Below are 24,073 nucleotides of genomic sequence, written 5' to 3'. Positions count from 1 at the left end.
CTTCGAATCTGACTGTGATATCAAGCGTGGAGCACCTAAGGGCAAAATCAACAACAACAACAAAATTAGTCAGACCCACGTACCTGGGCATTGGCGTTGTGCAAAGCATGCGGAGGGAAGGTGACCGTGTTGCAATTTTATTATTTACCGATACGTCATGAAATGACGTTAAATATATGCGCCGATGTTGCACTCACGGACATATGTTGACGAGTTGCAGATGTTTATTTAACCAGTTGTTTGCACTTGCGCGACAATGCTAACTGGAACATGCGTAACAGCAGCACCACAAGCTGACATGAAGCGCTGATGCTCGGGAGGATGCTAGCCCTCCTGGGCACTTCTACAGAAATCAACTTCCGCGCATGACAACTAACCACATAACGTGGTTATTGCCATGCGCGGATTTAAGATGACGTGACAGCTGTTTGGTTGATTGATATGTAGGGTTTAACATTCCAAAACCACCATATGATTATGAGAGACGCCGTAGTGGAGGGCTCCGGAAATTTTGACCACCTGGGGTTCTTTAACGTGCACCCAAATCTGAGCACACAGGCCTACAGCATTTTCCCCTCCATTGAAAATGCAGCCGCCGCAGCCGGGATGCGATCCCGCGACCTGCGGGTCAGCAGCCGTGTATCACTAGACCACCGCGGCGGGGCGTGATGGCTGTATCAAAGTAGTACATAAGTAATGTTTATAAAATTGGGTAGGCAGCACTGCAGCCACTATTGACGTTTCACGAAGATTAGCGTCTATTTGAAAAGTAGTTCTGAGACCTGGCGTAACACTGTGGTAAGAAAGACGGGCGCGCGTGACAGTAACTTGTTGCCATGATAAATGTAGCAGTTGAAAGCAGAGCTTTAAGGTCCCTATATAGTAGGTGTTCTGTGCCTATATATATAGATAGAGGGACTTTACAGAGCTTGAGTTTGTGCTGCCATCTGTTGAGAGAGAGTGCACCGCTCTGGTAGCCGCTTTGCAAAAAAACGACGGCAGATAGCGCAGCAAATCCAGTGCGTGCTTTTGTTCGTCATTGCTCGTCCGCATCTCTAATACAATGTCTGCTATTACGATTGGCTGGCGCCTTTTCTTACTTTGGACTGTAATATTCTCCTCTGCTAGCACGGGACGGCAAATTGGGACATGAAACTTTGGAACTTTTATTTGTTCCACCATTTCATCATTTCGGACTCTGAGGGCCGGGGTCAAAAAGCCTCTTCACTGGCTTGACTAGGACCACGACCCCGTAAAAGTGGCAGGGATAGGCAAGTGTACAAAGCAATACAATAATGCAGGTAGTGAGAAAAAAAACACATATTAAGTTCAAATTCCATCACACATAGAAAAAAATTAGCTCATTGAAAAAGGGACAAAAAAAAATGCGGGACATTGCCACTGGCACAACCTGAGCGAAAAAAATTATGGTATAAAATAAATCAGACAACACTATGTCACTCAATTAGAACACTAACCAACACTGTAAAAGAATTCATAAATATTTACATATGCACACATATAGACAGATAATACAAGTGAAACAGAGCGAAAATAAACCTTTAAAACAATGTACCAACTTCAATTTCGATAAGCACATTAAAGATATACACACATGCAAGACAAAAAAGTACCTTAAGCAATATTTTTACATAGTTTGTTGATGAAACGGCAAGAAAAAGCGCAGCATCTCCTTGCCGTAGTTGGTGCGCGTGCGCGGAAGAAACCACGTGAGAACATGACGAGTGTTTTAAAAAAGGGTCCACTGGTATACGAGCAAGAGTGCCCAAAAGGTTATCACTTTTTAGACCTGTGTAATAGCGTTTTACAATACTTGTTTGACAGTAGTCTAGTAACGCTGGTCAGAGCGGACTAACGCCACTGGTAGTGGTCGGAATTAACGCTACGCAAACTGGTGATGGCGGCGCCTTGTACGAGACGCTTGCAATCAGATGGATGGATGGATGGATTTCATTGAAAATTTTGAAAATTGAATTAAATGAATTTTAATGAAAAATTTCATTGAAGTATTGAAGGATTCCACCCTCGTTTTATGTAGGGTGCAACACGGGCCGTTCCCACGTAGGAGCAGGGATGCCTAGCCTAACTTTGACGGTAGGAGTGAGAAAAGGTGTGAAAGGACAGACACTCACTTAAAACTGACGTTGCTAGGAAACTTAATCGCGGAACAGATTCGCGCATGTGCCTTGCCTACATACACCGAAGTCTAGTTACGCAAGACCAACAGGGCTGACTACAAAGTTTGAAATGAGAAGTGCCTGAAAACCACAAATGTCCGACTCTCTTTGGCCACCCATGGCCCACGAAAACCCACTAAAAACGGAAATGTAACTGTCCCAGGAAGCTTATTCATCTTCGAGTGGCATGCGGAAAACACTGACGCATGGTCTACAAAGGACAAAAAAAAATGCACCCGTCGTGCTTCGAAAAAAAAAAAAAAACGATGAATGCTTCCTGTTCCTGTCGGTAAGACACCAGCCGCCTCCCACAGTTCGGTGGCACTCTGTACACCCCCGCGCCGACAAAGTGCTTGGCATGTTTTCAATCACATTACAATTATTTCTAACAACATCCCTCATACTTTCCTTGGCATGATTGTCCGTTAGATCTCATTATTAGTGCGTCCAAAATAACAAAAAAAAAGTGGGCCCCTAAATGTACTCTTATTTCCGTCATTCAGCGAAGTTCCCGTTCTGGCAGACTTAGGTGCACGAGGGATTATTGGTCAGCTGCCAGTTAATGATAAGTTGACGTGCTACGTGATGCCAAACAGGCACATAAAGAGTGTTCCACACTCGCCATTATGGCTACTGGTGGCGCTGACTGACGCTCCACGTAAGATGCACATATATGCCCCTTAAAGTGGACGGCGGATAGCCGCCACGGTATTGACAAAGCACCGGACGCGCCATTTGAAGGTCGCAGGTTCGGTCCTAGGTCAAGGCAACTTATCTTTTCGTTCACTTTTCTGTTTTCACATTTACATTATAGAAGACCGATTAAGAAAGATAAACATTCAATGAAACCAATGTACAAAGAGAAAGAGGAGTGGAAGAGAGAGAATCAAGGAAAGGGAGAGAAATAAAATAAGAGAAGGAAGAATAATAAAGAGAGCAAAAAAAGGAAGAAGTAGATAGGGACAGAAATAAAACTTAATAAACAGAGAAAACAAACGGAGAGAGATAAATGAAAAGGAAAAGAGAGATAACAAATTTATTTTAAAGAACACCTGCTGAATTGATAAAACATAAAAGATTCGAAGCAGGACACCCTGCTCCGCATTTGCTTCAGGCTTAGCAGCACTTGTGTGAAGCTGCCTAGATATAATAATAATAATAATAATAATAATAATAATAATAATAATAATAATAATAATAATAATAATAATAATAATAATAATAATAATAATAATAATAATAATAATAATAATACCCGGGGCACTTTAAGTATTCGCCTAATACTTTTGGAAGGCTAAAACGATTTTCTTTTTCTTCTCACTTGATGTACCGATCCCCTCCGGCCCCTGCGATAGCTTCCAGCCACAGGCGCGCCCAGGATTCCCACCGAAGGGAGAAGGTTCGCCGCAGTGCCACCATCCCCAATAAGTTAATGGGCGAACATATTCACTACCCCCCTCACCCTGCTTCCCCCCTGATGAGCACGCATATATGTTTCCAGCACATGACGCGGACTTGCACAGCAACCGTTATCGGTCCACTTTTGATAAAGCGACGATTTCATAATGACGTAATGAATTTCGGTGATGTGTGACGTCATGTCAACGTCATATAGTGGCGCCATCACGTGATGACTTTTTGATTTGATTGATTTCTGAGGTTTAACGTCCCAAAACCCCTATTTGATTATGATAGACGCCGTAGTGGAGGGCTCCGGAAATTTAGACCACCTGGGGTTCTTTAACGTGCACCCAAATCTGAGTACACGGGCCTACAACATTTCAGCCTCCACTTGAACCGCTGCATTGCCAAAACGTGAGCCGCAATATGAAACAAAATGTTATTTTTCCCAACTTAGTCACAATATTATGGCAATGTTTTAGCTCCGATCACTCCTGAAGTATTTTATTATTTGATATAAGAACATATAAAACAGCATATGCGAATATATTACGGGGGAATAAATTTGTGCTTCTTATAAAAAAAACCGCTAAACATGCAGCACATTGCACTTTTTCATCAATGCAAAAAAGATAGAAAGTTAAAAAAAACATAGAATAAACTGTCAAGTCATGGAAGAATATAGCGCCTTGAGATTAAGTTAAATTTTGCATCGCAGTGATATCTCAAATCAGTAATATTATATTAATTCTTTAGCGCGACACACTTTCACTTCAATGCCTAAAGTGTGGAGCGCCTTCTTGGCAATATAAGTTTTCTATAAATATAACGCTACACCGTCAACACTGCAACACAGGAAAAAAACAGGAAGTATACAGACGAGCGCTTGTTCCTCTCCCTGGATACGCTGTTAGAACGGACTGCCAACTTACCCAACGATCTGCTCTGTGAAATATAACGCCTCAATAACTACTTCGTCTCGCATTCGCATTTACGTGCACGATTTTTTTTCAGCATGGTCAGGGGTAGTCAAAAACTGACCCCCCTCCATATATATATATATATATATATATATATATATATATATATATATATATATATATATATATATATATATATATATATATATGCCCCGCCGCGGTGGTCTAGTGGCTAAGGCCGCAGGTCGCGGGATCAAATCTCGGCTGCGGCGGCTGCGTTTCCGATGGAGGCGGAAATGTTGTAGGCCCGTGTGCTCAGCTCAGATTTGGGCGCACGTTAAAGAACCCCAGGTGGTCAAAATTTTCCGGAGCCCTCCACTACGGCGTCTCTCATAATCATATGGTAGATTTGGAACTTTATACCCCTTATATCAAATAATCAATATATATATATATATATATATATATATATATATATATATATATATATATATATATATATATATATATATATATATATATATATATATATATATATATATATATATATATATATATATATATAGCGATAGGGAGACAAGGCGTGCCCGCTTTCGAACAGCCGTCTCGCGGCTCTGACTCATTCTGCGGCACTCTCGCGTTTATTACGGGCACGATCGAAAGCAGCAGTGTAGCGGTACACGCACGAGAGACCACGCATGAAACAGAGCCTCGGTGCCAGGGACGGCGCAGTCTGGCAACCTCAGCCCTTTTTCTCCTTTTTTTTTTTTTTTCGTTTATCCGCACTCTGTGGTGCTGTCCGAGCATGGGCACCGTTCAGAAACGAGCCGCCGCGCATAGAATGGAGCCAAGGGGAAAACCACTGTCGGCCTAGCTTCTCTACTACTCCGTCAGCTGAGTGACGTTCGATTATATAGAGTTTGTATACGGTGAGCGTTCTGAAGTGTTGAGGTGTTCGAACCGCGGGCGAGCGTTGAGGAAATGGGGGAAGCTTGTCGTAAAGTTCAAGTCGACCACTTCCGCTTTGTCGATCGTTCGTTTAGCTTTCGCGTCGCATGAGTCGAGGCGCGCGTGTGACTCGCGGTTCGGATTGATTTCGATGACGAGGAAATGCACCGCGGTTGGCAACAGTGGCAGTGCTCGGCAAACACAAGACCGCTTTTGTGGACGACGACTCCGCCTCGGACAAGAGCACTTCCCCGTCACGCCTCCTCCGTAGGCGAAGATCTTGAAACGCTGGATTACTCCCGTCCTCGACATCACGGTGAGAGGAAAACAACTCTACTTCATCTTCCCTGTTTTTGAACGCCACGTTTCGTCCGTCCGCCGCTATTCTTCGCGATACTGCTTCCCCTACTTTCCCGACAACCCGTTTGCCTTCAATGTTTCGGCCAACACCTCTCGAACTTGCACTGCTCTTTTGATCAGACGCGCAGCGAAGGCGTCAACCTGCCAGCAGGTTTTGTTGTGTCGGCTGATCGAGGTAATATGGTTGGACTTTAAAAGAACACCCCATAGAGAGCTTGTGTGTAAAAAATATATTGTAAATCGCCGTGAGTCCTACCACCACAAGAGGTCATGTTAATACCAGTAGTTACAAAATTTAGCGAAAAAGACAGTGGTTTTTTTAGCCTGTCACCGGTGTGTATTGGTGTTCTCATGCGGTGCATGTCTTCACAGAGGTTTTATTATTATTAATATTATTATTATTATTATTATTATTATTATTATTATTATTATTATTATTATTATTATTATTATTATTATTATTATTATTATTATTATTATTATTATTATTATTATTATTATTATTATTATTAAATTTGTGCTTCATGAAGCTTATTCCTTGATTAATTCAATGCATTGAGTAGCGCAGTTTGAGCTAAGTTGCGAGACGTATTATAACAATGGTGTAAAATGACATCGTATTTAAAAAAGCAATGTGGAAATTAAAGCTTTTATAGTTATTTACCCTCGCCTTTTCAAATAATATACCGAAGCGTTTATTACTGTAAGATTGAAGATTACTTCCAGTAAACTATCGCAACAGAATTAATTTCTGACCATCCTTCGTTCAGGCACCTAAACATGATTCAGTGCGAAAAGGCGTTGCAAGACTATTTTTGCATTTTTTAACTTGAGGTATCTCTTTCATGGTTCATGCGGGTACTTTAAATCCTGGAAAACCCTTGGATTCGAAGAGTTTGTTTGAAGGTCTTGAAAGTGCTGAAATTTTACACATTCTTGACGCGATGACTGGTTCCATCGTAACCAATGAAACGCAGCGCGCTGACGGGTAGATTTGTCTTTTTTGATGGCTCATTCATTAAGGGGTGTTGACAGAGCTCGGGAAAATCGGGATACTCGGGCAAAACCCGATACTCGGGCAAAACTCAGCTGATCCTGCATAGTGCCCCAGCATTCAAGCTGGTCGACTGTTTCCAAATAAAACTGACACTTAGTAATGCTCATGGGTGAGCAAAACTTCATCTGTTTCCTCGGCGACACGGGACTTCTAAACAAAGCAACTTCATCCTGTCATCAATACGGCGACGGTAACGCCATAAATACATGGGCTGCATGAACCTGTGTGACAGATGGGCAAAGTATGTACCCCTCACTGATTTGACACCTCATTCCTTCGAGTATTTTTCATCGTGGGTGAATTTTTGAAAACTATTTGCAAAATATTCGGTACTTCAAATATGCGCTATGTAATTCGAGTCCGCAATCGAATAGAACGCTATTTGACTCATTAATCTAAATTTCTGAAAGTTCAATCACCCGGAGTCAGCAATGATGTTATGAAGAATGTTATGATTCACACCCACGATATGGTTTGTTAGCGGACTTCAAGCATTTCATTTTCATCCAATAGAACTGCATCAGCCAGGGGGAAACCAGTGACCTTCAGGTCAGAACCGTAACCCCTGCACGGCCGAGGCGGTCACTGACGTAGCCTTTATCATCTTTTCTTTTTTTCTATTCTTTTTCACGCCATTTTGTGACTGACTCCGTGTCTTTCGGGACAAATTACGATGGGACACTTAAAAGAGCAACGATTCTTAGGTACAGGGATTGGGTGAAGCAAGAAACAAGTCCCCGAGCTTCACTTACCTCCGCTGATGATTATTAATCAGTCCGATTATAAACCACATCGTAACAATTATTAGTCCACATTTTTGCTCCGCAATGGCCACCAAGAGAAGGCGTATTATTTCTTTTATTGGAAGGAGGGTGTGCTTAAGCACCCTTTTTGTATGTTCGTGCGTTTGTATATGTGTGCGTCCATATACACAGCTGAAATTGAGGACGACGCAGCGAGCGATGGAAACGAAAATAATAGCTGTAACCTTAAGAGACAAGAAGAGAGCAGAGTGGATCCGAAAACAAACCGGGATTAAGGAATATCATAGTCAAAATCAATAAGAGGAAATTGACATGGGCTGGGCACGTAGTACGTAGGCAGGATAACCACTGGTCATCAAGGGTAACTAACTGGATTCACAGAGAAGGCAAGTGGATTCAGGCGAGACCGAAAGTCAGGTGGGCAGATGAGATCAAGAAGTTTGCGGGTGTAAAGTGGCAGCGGCCAGCACAGGATTGACTGGCGGAACATGGGAGAGGCCTTTGTCCTGAAGTAGACTTAGTCAGGATGATGATGATGATTATGATGATGATGATGATTGTGATGGTGATGATGATGATATACACAGGATGTGAGATGGTCATGGGAGGGCCCACCTGCTGCACTACTCTATCGCAAGTATACACAAGCAAAATTTTGAAAATTCAGATATGGAAGACAAAAGGAGTTCGTCGAAACACCCCATCCACCACCCACCCCACCCCGCCTAGCAACGCCAATGCTGCCAATGTACTTTTGGGTCGTCCCGACAAAAGGTAGTGGCTGTGATCTGAATGGAGAGGAGAATAGCACACTTGAACCAGATCCTCGTTACACGGATCTCCGATAAAGCGAGGGCTTCAAACCGCTTCAATCATTTCTTTCTGCAATTTTGTGCCCGGTAGTTCACTTTAAAAAAATATAAAAAGGGGGGAGAGTGGTTCGTTCCCCTGGGCTTTATGAGAGAATAAAAAGAGGGATTATTAATTACTTGTAGCCTGACCTGATAATGCTTGCAGCCCAGACTTATTAAGTGAGCTTTATCAAAAGTGTCAATAACGTGTTTATTTAAAAAATATATATTATGAGCTAGCTTTCCGAACACCCTAGGGCAAGATTCCTGGGCCCTCCAACGCCAGAAAAGTGTAACTGGCTGAAGAAAATGAACGAATAATATATGAAAAAAAAGTAACAAAAATTACTAGTGCACAGTGCTAGGCGGTGATCGTAGCTATATATATTTCTTAACCAGCGACGTGCAAATGCGCTTGGCTAGATTCGAGCTTAACTGGCTCGTTACCAGACTCCAGTTCACTATTCAAGGAACACGCTAAATTACCTCCGATTATGGTAGGACGAAGTTATAGCTGAGCTGCTGAGTTCAAAAGCAAGAAGAAAGACGTCCGTGGTGGAGTAGCAATAAAGCTATGCACCCCCGCCCCCTTGGCCTCTTGTAATTAGGCCACTCTGTGCGTATTTAATTGGCAGTTTCGGTCCAAACGCGAGGAAATGATTAAGCTATAACTTTACTCGTATACTCCGGGACGTTCAGCGGGAGTTCTGTGTCGTACCTCGTTGGCTACATGGCAACAAAAATCACATTAGCAAAAATTTCAGAAGAATCAGTGAAGCCGCACCTAGCGTGGGTGTGCAGGCGTTGTGCGGAAATTTTAGGAGGTCATTCTTCATGGCGGTGAAAATATTCCGAAAATATTTATGTATATCTCACACGTCCTAGGAAACTGCCACACTACACGTCCCTGTAGCTATAAAAGCACCCGCCTGCAAAGCGAACAGCACGCTGGTCGGCAAGTTTTAGAACCTCTACATTTCCAAGCATTTCCTTCTCATTTGCTGGTTTTAGAAACAGACCTCTTTACAGGGCCGGTCTGTCGCACCCTGCTTCGTGCAGTAGTGTGCTGTCGTCGACTTGATGATGATGACGATGATGATCCTTGATAGTCTGGCGCACACCCACAAAGGGGGATCGGCCAAGAACCGGGCGGCAGGATCTTAACTAAAAGGCTAATGGTTTTTCAAACAAAACGTAATTTTGGGCTGAAAAAAATACAGAAAAAAACACCGAAAATTGAAAAAGGAGTATATCTGAGCAGGGAGCGATGCAGGCTATCGGATGCGATTTGAGACAGAGGTAATGGTGGGTCTAAAATGATATATAGTGTGGGCATTTAGTATACCAATCCTCTTCATCTGTACATTATCATCATTATCATGTGTTGCTCATGCATCCTCATCGTTGTCACGTAGCATCATCATCTTGGTCCGTTCATCTCAGCTGTCGGCTGCCGGTTCTTCGGGCCTAATAAAGATCTTCTAAACCGAGACTTCATACGTGGTGGAGGTGCCGGGGTCTGATCGGCGTCCGGAAAACAAGCAATGCAGTTTTTGGAGGACAAACTGCATTCCTACACAGTACTCCAATTCCTCCAGCGCGCCCTTACAATATGATTGTAGTCTCAGTTGAGGGAGTGGACGTTGATGCTTTGGTGGACACTGGGGCTGGGTTTTCTATTATTCGTGCTGATTTGTGTCCCCGTTTTCGAAAAGTCACGACGCCTTATGATGGACCAACACTGGTTACAGCCCAGGGAACGATGATTCGCCCTTCCGCTCTCTGTACTGCCCGTGTGCTAATCGACGACATTCTTCATCACATACAATTCGCTGTGCTATCCCCGTGCTCCCACGAACTCATTTTAGGCTGGGACTTTCTTTCGTCTGCTTCCGCGGCTATTTGTTGTGCACAACGTGTCGTCCATCTTACTGACACAGACCACTTGCTTAGCGACGAAACCTACAGGCCACTTCGACTCATCGCTGCTGTAGACATCGAGTTACCCCCGAACGAACATCAATTAGTCACAGTTTTTTCCAACGACGTCGACTCTGGTGACATTTTGGTCACTCCATCGCCCCGTTGCCTTAATAAAGGCATAGCTCTCGCATCAGGTGTGGCTCGCTTCAACGATGGATCAGCTGTCCTCGCTGCTACGAACACCACACCAGATAAAATTTTACTGCCGCGGGGCACTACTGTCGCCTGCGTTGCCGATCTGGAGCCTGTGTGCGTCGTGCCTCTTACCCCTGCCTCCTCTAAAGGCCATCCTGGAGATCATGCTGCTTCCTCGGCCTTTACAGCAGCCATCAACAAGGACTTGACAGACTCGCAGAAGCAGCAGCTGCTTGATGTGTTGCAAAAGCATGCAAACTCTTTTGACGTTCATTCATCCAGCCTGGGTCAGACAACTGCTACAGCACATCGTATTCAGACCGACGGAACATCCATTGTGCATCGTCGTCCGTACCGCGTCTCCCTAGCCGAATGAAAAATCATTGAGGAAAACGCAGACGATATGCTGCAACGAAAGATAATCCGACTCTCAACCAGTCCTTGGTCGTCTCCAGTGGTTCTGGTGCGTAAAAAAGACGGTTCCGTACGATTTTGCGTCAATTACCGAGCACTCAATAAGATCACTAGGAAGGACGTATACCCCATGCCACGTATCGACGACGCCCTCGATTCTTTACAAGGTGCTGAATTCTTTTCAAGCCTCGACTTGCGTTCCGGCTATTGGCAAATCCCCATGCACGAAGATGACAAAGAAAAAACTGCGTTTGCAACCCCGGACGGCCTATACGAATTCAATGTTATGCCGTTTGGTCTATGCAATGCGCCCGCAACTTTTGAGCGCTTGATTGACACCGTACTGCGTGGCCTGAAATGGAAGACTTGCCTATGTTACCTCGATGACATTTTTGTATTTTCATCGACGTTTCCTCAACATCTGCAACGTTTGGACGAGGTCCTGACTTGCCTTGCGGGCGCTGGTCTTCAAATTCACACCAAGAAGTGCCATTTCGCCAGCCGATCTATCAAGGTCCTCGGTTATGTTGTGAGCAAGGACGGAATTCGTCCAGACCCTGAGAAAACTGCTACGGTGCTTCGCTTCCCTCGCCCTGACAAGCCGAAAGATTTGCGAAGTTTCCTTGGTCTCGCCTCTTACTTTCGGCGATTCATACAAAACTTTGCCTCCATAGCCGCACCACTACATAAGCTACTTGCTTCTGGTACGCCCTTTCAGTGGTCTCAGGAATGTGAATCGGCTTTCGACAAATTGAAGAGTGCCCTCACGACCGATCCTGTACTTTCTCACTTTCACGATTGTGCACCGACCTTCCTCCATACAGACGCTAGCGGCCACGGTTTAGGAGCCGTGCTCCTCCAGCGCGACAACTCTTCGCGAGAGCGAGTCGTTGCGTACGCCAGCCGCGTCCTCTCTGCAGCCGAGAGGAACTACACGATCACCGAGAAGGAGTGCCTCGCCATCGTTTGGTCAGTGCAGAAATTTCGTCCCTATCTTCATGGCCGCCATTTCACCATCGTGACCGACCACCATGCTTTATGTTGGCTTTCGACACTCAAGAACTTGTCGGGACGCCTCGGCCGCTGGATTCTACGCCTACAAGAGTATGATTTTGACATCGTATACAAGTGTGGCAGAAAGCATAGCGACGCCGATGCTCTCTCTCGCTGCCCACTACCAGCGGCTCCCCTCAGCGTTTCCGCAATCACTTTGCACCACACGCCCTCGGAGACCACGTCCACGGCGGTTTCCTCTCTCGCCTCTATGGACCAGCTGCCTTCGGACGACCCGCACGATTTTTCTTCTCGACAGCTGGCTGACCCATATTGTCAACGTATTATAGGCTACCTCACTGGCAGTTCCCGTCCACCTAATGCGAGGCTCCGTCGCCAACTCTCGCAGTTTAAGCTGGACAACTCGGTGCTGTACCGCAAAATTTACCATCCTGACGGTCAGCGCTGGGTTCCCGTTCTACCCCGATCGCTTCGGTACGAAGTCCTCAGAGCACTTCATGACCATCCGACGGCAGGTCACCTTGGTTACCACAAAACCTACGATCGCCTTCGAAGTCGGTTTTATTGGTCAGGTATTACCACTAGTGTAGCTCGGTACGTTGGGTCCTGCACTACCTGTCAATGTAGAAAACTACCCACATCTGCTCCAGCCGGTACACTACAGCCTCTTCCGTGCCCAGCCACACCATTCGAAGTTGTAGGCATGGATCTTTATGGCCCCCATCCAGTCAGTGCTGCTGGAAACCGATGGATAGTAACAGCCGTTGACCATTTGACGCGCTACGCCGGGACGGCACCCGTCACTACCGGTTCAGCTTCTGAAATTGCTGATTTCATCCTCCGAGCCATTATACTGCGTCATGGTGCTCCACGTGTATTGCTCAGTGACCGTGGAAGGGCCTTCCTTTCACAACTAGTGAACGAACTTCTTCGCGCTTCTGGCACAACTCACAAGACTGCCTCTAGTTATCATCCCCAAACTAACGGCCTCACTGAGCGATTCCACCGCACTCGTTCTGACATGATCGCCGCCTACATTCAACCAGACCACAAGAACTGGGATGTAGTCCTACCATTCGTCACTTTCGCCTACAATACGGCTATTCAGCGGACAACCGGCTACTCACCATTTTACCTAGTTTATGGACGCTCCCCTACTTCTCTCCTGGACGTCTCTTTCTTTACCTGCCATGTGGATTCATCTCCATCCTCTTCATAGGAATACCTTTTACGGCTCGCAGAGAGCCGCCAACGTGCTCGTATAAACACTGAAGCCCGACAGCAAGACAGAAAGCTGGTTTATGATGAATCCCATCGTGCTGTATCCTTTCAACCTGGAGACGAAGTGCTTCTTTTGACACCTATCGCACACCTGGTTTGTGCGACAAATTCCAGCCACGGTTTATCGGGCCGTACACAGTTCTTGAAGAAACTTCACCAGTGAATTATCGCGTGACGCCACTTGTAGCCCCAGCTGATCGCCGTTATCGAACTACTGAGGTCGTCCATGTCTCCCGTATGAAGCCCTTCATGCGACGTTCTTTGTCCCCTTGGCTTGCCGCGGCCAGGCTGGCCGCTTTCACGTGGGGGGAATTAGTGTGGGCATTTAGTATACCAATCCTCTTCATCTGTACATTATCATCATTATCATGTGTTGCTCATGCATCCTCATCGTTGTCACGTAGCATCATCATCTTGGTCCGTTCATCTCAGCAGTCGGCTGCCGGTTCTTCGGGCCTAATAAAGATCTTCTAAACCAAGACTTCATAATATATATATATATATATATATATATATATATATATATATATATATATATATATATATATATATATATATATATATATATATATATATATATATATATATATATATATATATATATATATATATATATATATATATATATATATATAGGCAGATTAACATGGCAATCGCTTTGTTTCAATTATGTATTCAAATACCACAGAGCAGACGTCCCTGTGGCTATCACCGAATTAGATGCTCGCAAACGACAAAATTACTGCCACATTTAATTCTAATCCCAATTTTTCAAGTGGAGCTACCAGGTATCCTTTTCCGCTGATGAGAATATCGGCGACAGAACAAAAAGAAGTGATCTATCGTTTCCATTTCTTCGCAAGTCTGACATAAAGGTGACGCCTTTAGACCAACTTTATGCAAATAATAATTCAGTTGCGGAATTCTGCAACGCAATCTTGTAAAAGTAACTTCCAAGTGCCGTGTTGCACACCACTGTCTATTCCAGCGGCAACTTAGATGTGCGAAATCTTGATATTTATCCAATGAGTAGGAGTCGTATTCATGCAAACAGAGGTTTCTAAACCTTATTGCTGTCGCGTAAGCCGTATCAGGCAAAATCGGGATAAGGGGACCGCTAAGAGATACTGTGGCTAGTGCATCCGCCATCTCATTGAGATATATGCCACGATGGCCTGGTACCCATAAGAGCTGCAGTTTTTTCATGTTTGTCGGTATGAGTTGTCGAAACATGTGCATAAGTGTTAAGTTGGCTCCTGAAGACAGAGCAGCACATACTTTGAAAAAGAATCTGTAATTACGACTGCTTCGATTCGCCCAAAGGAAGTTTCCGTAGTGCCAGTACCATAGCAAATAATTCTGCTATGAATATTGGTGTGTAATCTGGGAGCCTATAACCGAAAAAGACCAGTCAAGGGAACGTGAGAAGATACCTGCCCCAGCCTTTTCATTTGATACGGATGCATCAGTCGCAATTATGTTGTTCATGTTCACATGTGCCAAGTAATCCTGCAGCCGATCATTTAACTATTGAAATCGCATTTGCTTTGCGTTAGAGGGATAAATATTCTCAAATTCTATCTTAAGATTTAAATTAACGTTTCTTGTTGAGAAAATATGTTTGATTTTGACGTTCAGTGGTTCTAGCAGCACTTGAACGAACAAGATCTGTGGGCAGTGGAATCGTGACCACCAAGTTTTTTGGCGTGAGCTCAAAGTCTTCGTCCTTTTTTTCTTCAGGTGCCTTGATGATGTTGATAATGATGATCATCATCATCATCAAAAACGCAACCCAGTGCTCTTGGCGTAACGCAGGCGAAACCACGTACAAAAATATAAAAAAACGGGAAGCAAGCGAGAATTGGGGAGAGAAATAAAAATAGGAATAAAATAAAAATGGCATGAAAGATAAAGAAATAGATAGAAAGGAGAAAAAAAACTGAAGTAAGTTGATAGAAGAGAACCAAAAACATCTGACAAGGAGAAAAAGATAGAAAGGAAGGAGTAAAAAAAACGAAAAGAAGGAAAAGCCTTCTTTTCCTCCTCTTTATTTCTCATTTTTATTATTTTTTATTTTGTTTTACATATTCTACTGCTGAATTCTTCTATCTTTTTTAAATTATTTTTTGCTTTATTTCACAAATCTTATCGCCACACGCCTCGTAGCCGATCCCCCATGGTGAGTAGTGCCATTCTTCCGGGAATCATCATCATCAGAAGCAAAGCCGGCCAAGCTCCGCACTTATGCAGGAATTCAAAACGTGTGCGTCAAATTTGCTAAGTCCAGTCGCTCACAAGGCCTCCTCGATTGTATCTTTTTTTCTTATAAGTCAACTTTCTCTCCCACCACAGTACTTCTTTCTTTCTACTTTCACTCACCCCGTATTTCCTTCGCGCGTTTTCACACGGTGAGAGAGAATTTTTCGGGATAGTTCGAATCATACTTCGGTGACACTCCCCACGCTGTTTTCTTACAAACACCTCAGTCCCTGACATATCTGTAGTGTGTTGGCTTCATATCTGAAGGACAGACACCATCATCTACCGTACCGGTTTCGAGAAGGTGAAACACGCCTCCAAAGACTTTAATTCCTTCCGTATTTGACGATATCAAATTATATACCCAATTCATATATGAATGTCTCATTACTGGCACAAGTCAACTAGTGTATTTTGTATCACTCATGCAAGATATCAACCTTAAATTTATGATATTTACAAAGAATGTCCTCGTTTTTTAATTGGGATGCAAGTGATTCTTAATTAAGATTGCAAAGTGTTGCTCTTCGTTATCACTGTTTAATTTTTCTTTACTTTCATGAAGTGTGAGGTTGCCAATCAGTTACGACCATGGTTCACTTTCCCACATTACTTTCTACAAATTGGTAAATCAATCCGCTCTTCCTTTTTATAAGGCTCCTCCTGCAACGTCTATCTGATTGATTTGTGGGGTTTAACGTCCCAAAACCACGATATGATTATGAGAGACGCCGTAGTGAAGGTGCAACGTCTATCTACCGTTTGGAAACATTTTTCAGCGGGCAAATTTGTAACCCAGTGAGACAAACTGCGGATCTCTGTTCATTGCTGCTCAGTTGTGCTTTGTGTTAACAGGCTTCCAGTAGAGAATGCTAGGTTGAAAACACTTCGCAAATTTCATTCCTATGCGCTATGTAGCACAAATGCAAAAAAAAAACCAAAAAAACGTTGGCTATCATGCCATCTTCCGAACATGAATGTCCAGTGAAACGGTATCAAACACCACACATGTTGACGGGAGTATGATTTATCATTATTTGATAACAATGACAGTGATAATCGTTTTGTTGTCGCTGTGGTAGAGAGTTATTTGTTCCGCGAGCATTTTATACATTGACGAATCAGTTCCTTTAGGCAGGAAAGTATTCACGCCGTTTTTTCTGGTCTCTTTACTATCTGTGGAGTTGCGAGACGAGTCCTTCTTTTGTATATGAAACACACATGGGGCGAAGCAAGGGCCGTCATGACGGCTTCGTGTTCTTCATGCAATATCAGCCAGTGAAAACACTGCAAGATACACGTTCAAACAAAACTATCGCCATTTCTTGATCTAATGATGATGATGTAAGAACCTTCCTATAGCGCTGTCTCGCCATACTAATTACAACGCGAACGCGGTGAAATGTGCACATTTGAAGTTTCACCATCGCACTTGCAACGGCTGGTATCAGCGTTAACGGGTGGCGAAATGATGTAAAAGCAAGCGTTCTTTTTTAATTTCCGGGAAACCCTTTCCTGCTAATCCCTAATCTAGAATAGTCGCCTCGGGGGGCTCCGCAACGTGTACGCGAAACAAATGCGACGCCGGCTTTCCACGCTCGCGAAAAAGCGATTTAAATCGAGCGATTGGCGCGACATAACGACCCGCAGTACAAGTTTTCGCACGTTCTCTGCCGCATCACAGTGCGTCGTCGTGGCAACAGCCGGACCTTCAATTTCTCTTTCTTTTACTCTCAAGGAGAACTCAATACTAGAAATATGAAAAGAAAGTGAGCAAGACTTAACCTAATGAGTGAATTGTCGGACAAGAAGTTCAGCGAGAAAACAGAAATTACGAAAACGATGACCAATCAACCTCGAAATCAGTGCACGCTTTCTCTCATGGAATTTAGTGTTCCCCCTTGCAGAACTCAAACGAATAGCTTCACGAAATATAAGTGTGGGCGTATCGCACGGAAGGGACGGGGGGTGGTGGAGGGGGCTCCTTGGGAAAACGTATTCTTTGTGCACGTGTATGCTTCGTCGTATGCCACCATTTTGCGCGTTCACGTTTCAGGGCTGCTGTACGCCGGAAGAATTACAATTGATATTGGGCAGTCCCCAGTATTCTTGATTTCTAAGAAACAAGTTAAGGCATTGTGCCCCTGCAGCCGCTCTAACCAAACTATGCTTGCCTTAAGTTTCCCACTGCCAGCCTTCTCTTCAAGCTGTCTGTAAGATAACCCATCATCGCCTCGATTCATATAATTCAACGATTCTCAGACGTCAAGGTTCGCGGTGCGTTCTCGGATTCCTCTGGTTCTATATATTTTAAACACTTAAAAGGCTCGAACGCCGAACAATACTATATGTCTGTTCTTTCCTCATCATCGCCTGTTATTGTTCCCCTTCATCTGAAATTTCAGTCTCCGAACGAATTATGCAATTCCATTTTGCAATTTTCATCACCGCAAAATATCTTTAGCAGAAGGACTTGTTCTTGGGCAAGTTGGCGCTTGATGAAAACCATAATGTAGCCCAACAACAATGGATGCAGAGAACAACAAGCGCTTGTGGTTATGTGTATCCGTTGGGACGTTTTCTTTTTTTTTTTGCGGTACATTATGCTTTTTAAAATATCTCTATTTGTGTGCTGAGAAGTTCTTATTTTTTTTTCCGCTGTGGCGTTGATCATACCTTGCTGAATATTGCCCCACCAAAATGTTTTGCCCCAGCCCTTCGAGACCATTTACTTCGAGCATCTCGAATCAGCAAGTCGTGCAATTTCTGTACGCTATGTTACTTATGTATACCATGGGGCAGAGAATATAAGCGCGAAAATAGATAGAAGCATCTTGAATAATGGACCCAAGTGTCTTGCAACTGCCTTGCACGAATTCTCTTAGCCTGCCATGAGAAGGCAACATTTCTTTACGCCGGCGAGAAACTTAATTCATGCCAGTGCTGGGAAGTTGAGGCAAAAGTTAACTATATAGAGACAAGTGAGAAAGTGATAATAAAAGACTGTTTCACGGTGGCTGTAGTGTGTCGGCTCAGCCTGTTTTCATTAGATCCACGCTGGAGTTCTTGTGCAATGGTAAGTGAAAGCTGGGTGACGCCGGGACACTGAACGTTAAGTTAAATGAAAAATTTTGAAATGAGGGTTGCGAGCAACTTTAACGACGGCCATTTGCACGTTCTCGCGTTACTGCATCATTTGTGTGCTAAATGAAAAGCTATACGGCTAGAACGTGCAATCTTTTTCCACTGACGAGAGGAGGGGTGGGGAGGGTAGGTTAAGGAACACGCATTTTACAAGTGGTAATGAGCAGCCGGCATATTAAGTACCTCGGGCTTTTTAAGGCTGCGCTGGTGAGAAGAAATATGTTTAATTGCACAAGCACTCAAAATCAATAAATTTCCATGTCGAACTTTTATGCGTTCATAGTCGCCACTCAGTCGAGGGCCGACTGCCTATATAGCTCACCTTTCTTATTTTGGAAAAGAAGTTCTTGCCAAAACTAATAATCGTTTACCTCTGTAATGTGCTTTTTTTGCTTTTTAGGACACGAGAACGTTTGTTATTTGGAAGTATAACACGTACAAAATGAATATTTTACGAACTGTGGAATAGCAACACCGTAAAGAATAAACTAAGACGTGACTTACTTTTTAAAGTAACGATACCTTAGCACTTTTAAGATTCCCCCAACAAGCTTATTTCTTCATTTACAGTCAGGTAAGAATAAAGCTCAATTAAATATAAGCCCAAATGACTGCTTAGAAACAATAATTTTCACTCCTATATTGCTCAGATTGTCTTTGTATTTGCTCACTTGGCGCGATCTTCACAAGTGAATTTGTACGTAAAGTAAAGCAGTTAGAGCCCGCGTAAGAGCGCGCGTCACTGTTTTTGAAGGAAATGCACATCGTGGGACTCTCGAACCAGCTTTACTTAACGTGGTTGTCCTCAGTAAATCACAACTGCAGCAGTACTATATGTTCGCAAACTACAAGCGCTAACTCATGTTCCTTTACTGTTCTATAGCGTAAGCTAACGCTAGCTGTATTTTAAATGTGAATGCATTTCTTAGTTGAGCTATGTCAAGCATACGGCGTTTTCCACGTGTGCGCACGCCGATAGGCATTATCTATCCGCTCTCACTCTCTCTCCTGTAGCCGCAGCTGCAGACGCGCACTCATCATCGCTCCTAGCAACGGGAGCATGTGTTGCGAGAGTGTGTAGGAGAGGGTGAAGCAATGCTTTGCCGCTCCACTTCTCTCCGTTTGCTCTCCCTGTGCCCTACTTTCCGGACAGTTATACCATGAATTTCTACTCAAGAAGCCGCTGCAAAACACCAACGCCGAGTTCTAGCCTAGCCGAGAATGCTGGCGCCCCACTCTCTCGTCCGCTCGCTCCTCACTCTCGACCGTTCACTGGCTGGGCGCCTCTCAAGGCGATGCCAGAAGTCGGTAAAGGTGAATGTCTAACGACAACGGTATACCCTCTCTCGGCGCAAGAAATGCATTCGCATTTCCCATCGATTGTCTTCAGGAAAGTGGGGGCATTTTTAATGAAATATACCTAATTGAAGCTGGAGCGAGTGCGCAGCGCCAGCTGCTTTTTCTTTCTTGCATAACAGTTGTCGTCACAAAATAGAAAACGAACACATGGCTATACAAAGGCACAAAGTACAACACTCACGCACGTCGTTCACGTTATTCATTGCCCACGCAACACCAAGGTTGATAAATCACGAGTATTCCCTCAATTGAAATATCCCCACAATACATAAATGTTCACTAAAATGCTGTCATAGCCAGTCACTTGGAAACCGTATCCTAAATGCCTCACTATTACTGCAGCAATAAGGTTTTCCCAAAGCGTTCTCTACTAAAACATTGTCAGTGAATTGTGGCTATCAGCTGCAATAACAAGCAGACGGTCTTCATTCGGTCAGAGTCTAAGGAATGAATTGTTTACCAATTTTTTTTAACACGAAAGTGTTTCATGATGGGCCTCGCCAAGACTGTATACTGACGCATTTCCGTCACGGACGTTGTAAAATAACACTACCAAATAATAAACAAAGAAAAACATGCACCAAAGAGTATGCCACCGGGCGTCGACCCCCTGACTTCTTGAGAAACCACGAAAAGCGCCCGGTGCTATACCAAATGTGGCACTGAGGCAATTGCTAGCCCCCGTACAAAACACAGTTTACATATATTTCAAACATTATTTATTGCTCCGTGCTTTCTGTTGGCGAAACTTACGTTCCTGGATATTTTTAGGAAAGTACTGTCATTCTTATTTTAACAAAGACGACGCCCCGCCCACCCTCCTCTCCCGCCTCTCGGGCCGCCACAAACATCGCGCGTGTTATCAGCGTGACATAGAATTCTTGATAGGAAAGTGGCGCGATCCGGGTTATAGGGCCGGCGCCCGCACGTTGGCAGTTCGGGAGAGGTATAGATAAGGTTTGGACAACTGGGAGAGTATAGGGTTGGACACTTTGTAGATGATATGGAGGAGGGGGTCACTACTTTCTCTATATTAAGGGGTTTTAGACGAAACGGGTTGGTGCCGACATCTGTGATTGCTCTTGGCAAAACGCGGTGATGCCACCATCTGTCATTGCTTAGGAGAAGTAACGAGGCATGACTCGGTTAAAGCATGGTGAGCGAGATTGTGCGCTGGCACAAAGCCTTAAAGGCCATGTTAAAGCTTCTCGGTAGCAGTGAAAAACCCTGCCTGAGTGAGAATCGAAGAGTCGCCAACGTAGTTACGTTCTTTGCCTTTCGCTTCGTGCTAGCGCGTTACAGCTTATTGTTGAAGTCATGCTGCTTCAACATGCACCAGCGATGTTTTGCCACTGACTGCATCGAGTGTGATAGCGCCAGCCGCAATAAGCACAGCAGCAAGGCAAGAATGTCGACGGGGGAATGTCGTGCCTTGTTGGTGGAGCGAACAGAAAACGAGCGCAACGTGGAACGCCGGCGCGCGTTCGCGGCTCAAGCTACGAATCTGCGTCTCGCGCTGCTAAAGCGCAGTATGCGTGAGCGCCGGCGTAGGTATCGGGAGCGCACATTGTTCTGTTTCTCTCCATAACTTACGATCTATGCAATGACTTTTCGTAGCGCGAGGCGAAATACGGAAACAGGAAAGGATAGACTGACAGGACTGAGCGCTTATCGTTATAAGGAAATAAATTCTTTCATATGCACCACCAACAAGCCCCCATTGCAACTCTAGTCGATCAACCCTCATTCAGAGTGTGTTCAGATGTACTTGTTGATATCATCTTTGTGCGTGCTTAACGATGCGCTGCGTATATACCAAAAACTTCAGTTACCACAACGGTTTAACCATGATCATGAGTGGTAGTCGTCACCCTAGAGACGTGCCCCTGGGCGTCAACGTGGCTGTGTCCATGTGAAACGGTGCTATAGCTAGCTGCGAAACGCCAATAGAAATTGTACGAGCTCTCATATATCACTACACAATAGGCACTACATCTATTAAGACACATTTCACTTTCGTGTTATGCAGATTCCTATGACGGAGGGATCAGCCCTGTTTTTCATTTTCTTTAATTTTAAGAACTGCACCGTGCTATATTATGCCTGCTGTCACGTGCAGAAGAGCTTACTCTATCCGCCCCTGTCAACGGCAGGGAAACGCAGCAGAAACTGCCTTATATGTCGCCAACATGTGTCGGCCTTATGAAGGTAGCTTATTGAAATGCAAAAGCGACAATATTGACGTACCCAGACGAGTGTCAGCGATGGTCCTGGTGGGAGCGCGACTGGCCAAGGGATGCGCCGCAAAACCCCCGACGTCGCCGAAACGTCGCACCCCCGGAAGTGATGACCGACCCGTTGGGAGCCCTGTGGGAGTCCGCCGGCTACCCCAGCTGTGAAGAGGTGAGTCGCTTGGTTTCTAACAGTTCTTGCCCCGTGCCTGCAACTGGCGAAACGAACGATTTGCAAACACTTCTTAAACGAGTGAACGCATTTGTAAATTGAGCTGCACTTTTTTTTCGACAATTTTTCTCTCCTTTGGTTGGCAGTTCAGTTGTACCCCTTCTGTTAGAACGAACTCCACAATGCTCCTTGCGTTACTGAAAGTAGAAAAGAGCGCGAAACTTTTGTGTCGTTTTGTGCGCCGTGTTTTTTTCTTTATTGACGCTAGTGAGGCTTGTCATGTGTGCGCTCACTCCTCTTCCACTCTTCACTTTCCATACACCTCTAACACGTGCACGATGGGATGTCACGGGGTCGTGACGTCGACAAAGGGAGCAGATTGTAGGTCGACGATCAAACTGTTTATCGGGCTGAACTTGTGGCCGGACAACGAAAAGTTAGATTACAGCAAAACACTGGCACTGATGGCGGCAGACAGAGCGCGCCGGCCGTCGATCAAATGACAAGCGGCGAAGCGCGTTTGTAATCATACATGTGCCCTCGAATATTGCAGCATTATCACTGGCCGTCGCGGAGGCTCTGGCCTAATCACGAGTGTCCGCGTCTTGCGCGCAATCTTAACAGTGTGATGTACAATAATCTCGAACAATTCTGCGCAGTTTGCGCTGAACATTCTTGACAGGCTTTGTGGGCGAAAACCGAATCAAACAAAGTGAAGATAAGAAACGCGCGTGGCAATATGCACCCATCAAATGAATAAAACCTGTTGATAAATTGCACTCCTGCCAGCATCATTTTTTTTTCTGTGTTCGCCCTACTGTATGTGCAACGATTCTTATCGTTGACACAAGTGATTGATTGATATGTGGGGTTTAACGTCCCAAAACCACTATATGATTATGAGAGACGCCGTAGTGGAGGGCTCCGGAAATTTAGACCACCTGGGGTTCTTTAACGTGCACCCAAATCTGAGCACACGGGCCTACAACATTTCCGCCTCCATCGGAAATGCAGCCGCCGCAGCCGGGATTCGAACCCGCGCCCTGCGGGTCAGCAGCCGAGTACCTTAGCCACTAGACCACCGCGGTGGGGCTTGACACAAGTGCTAAATATATATATATATATATATATATATATATATATATATATATATATATATATATATATATATATATATATATATATATATATATATATATATATATATATATATATATATATATATATAATATTACCGGTTATTGGCACCTTGAGTACAACATAGATAACAGTCCTGTCGAAGCCCGACGGTGGCTTGGATGGCTAGGCCCGGCATATCGGCAAACGAGAGATCAAATACATATTAAAGAGCTTGTGACGTAAAAAGGTCAGAGAAAGAAGACATGCAACTTTTTTTTACACTACACTTAAAGACAACAAAATGCCAGGATAAAACTAGTCGAAGCAATAATACCTAAACACGATAATATTGAGATAAGAATTGAGCAATGTTTGAGCAAATCATACCCGGCATGAAAAAGGGTAGCAAAATAGTCATGCAATAATGATGCAGCAGTGAGTAATAATAATAATAATAATGATG

General features: G+C 44.3%; 1 protein-coding gene across 1 annotated transcript in view; it reads left to right on the top strand.

Annotated features, from left to right (window-relative positions):
* The first annotated feature begins 5,518 nt into the window (after positions 1 to 5,518).
* The window catches only part of Schip1 (Schwannomin interacting protein 1), a 181,001-nt gene continuing 162,446 nt past the window's right edge, over positions 5,519 to 24,073 (top strand). Inside the window, exons 1-2 of the mRNA XM_075865322.1 lie at positions 5,519 to 5,783; positions 22,340 to 22,491. Of these exons, the coding sequence (XP_075721437.1) occupies positions 5,630 to 5,783; positions 22,340 to 22,491 (306 nt within the window). The 5' untranslated portion in view covers positions 5,519 to 5,629. The remainder of the gene's footprint in view (positions 5,784 to 22,339; positions 22,492 to 24,073) is intronic.

Source organism: Rhipicephalus microplus, chromosome 1, assembly GCF_043290135.1.
Source record: "Rhipicephalus microplus isolate Deutch F79 chromosome 1, USDA_Rmic, whole genome shotgun sequence".
In the NCBI taxonomy this organism is placed as follows: domain Eukaryota; kingdom Metazoa; phylum Arthropoda; class Arachnida; order Ixodida; family Ixodidae; genus Rhipicephalus; species Rhipicephalus microplus.
This window is presented reverse-complemented; position numbering and strand designations above follow the sequence as displayed.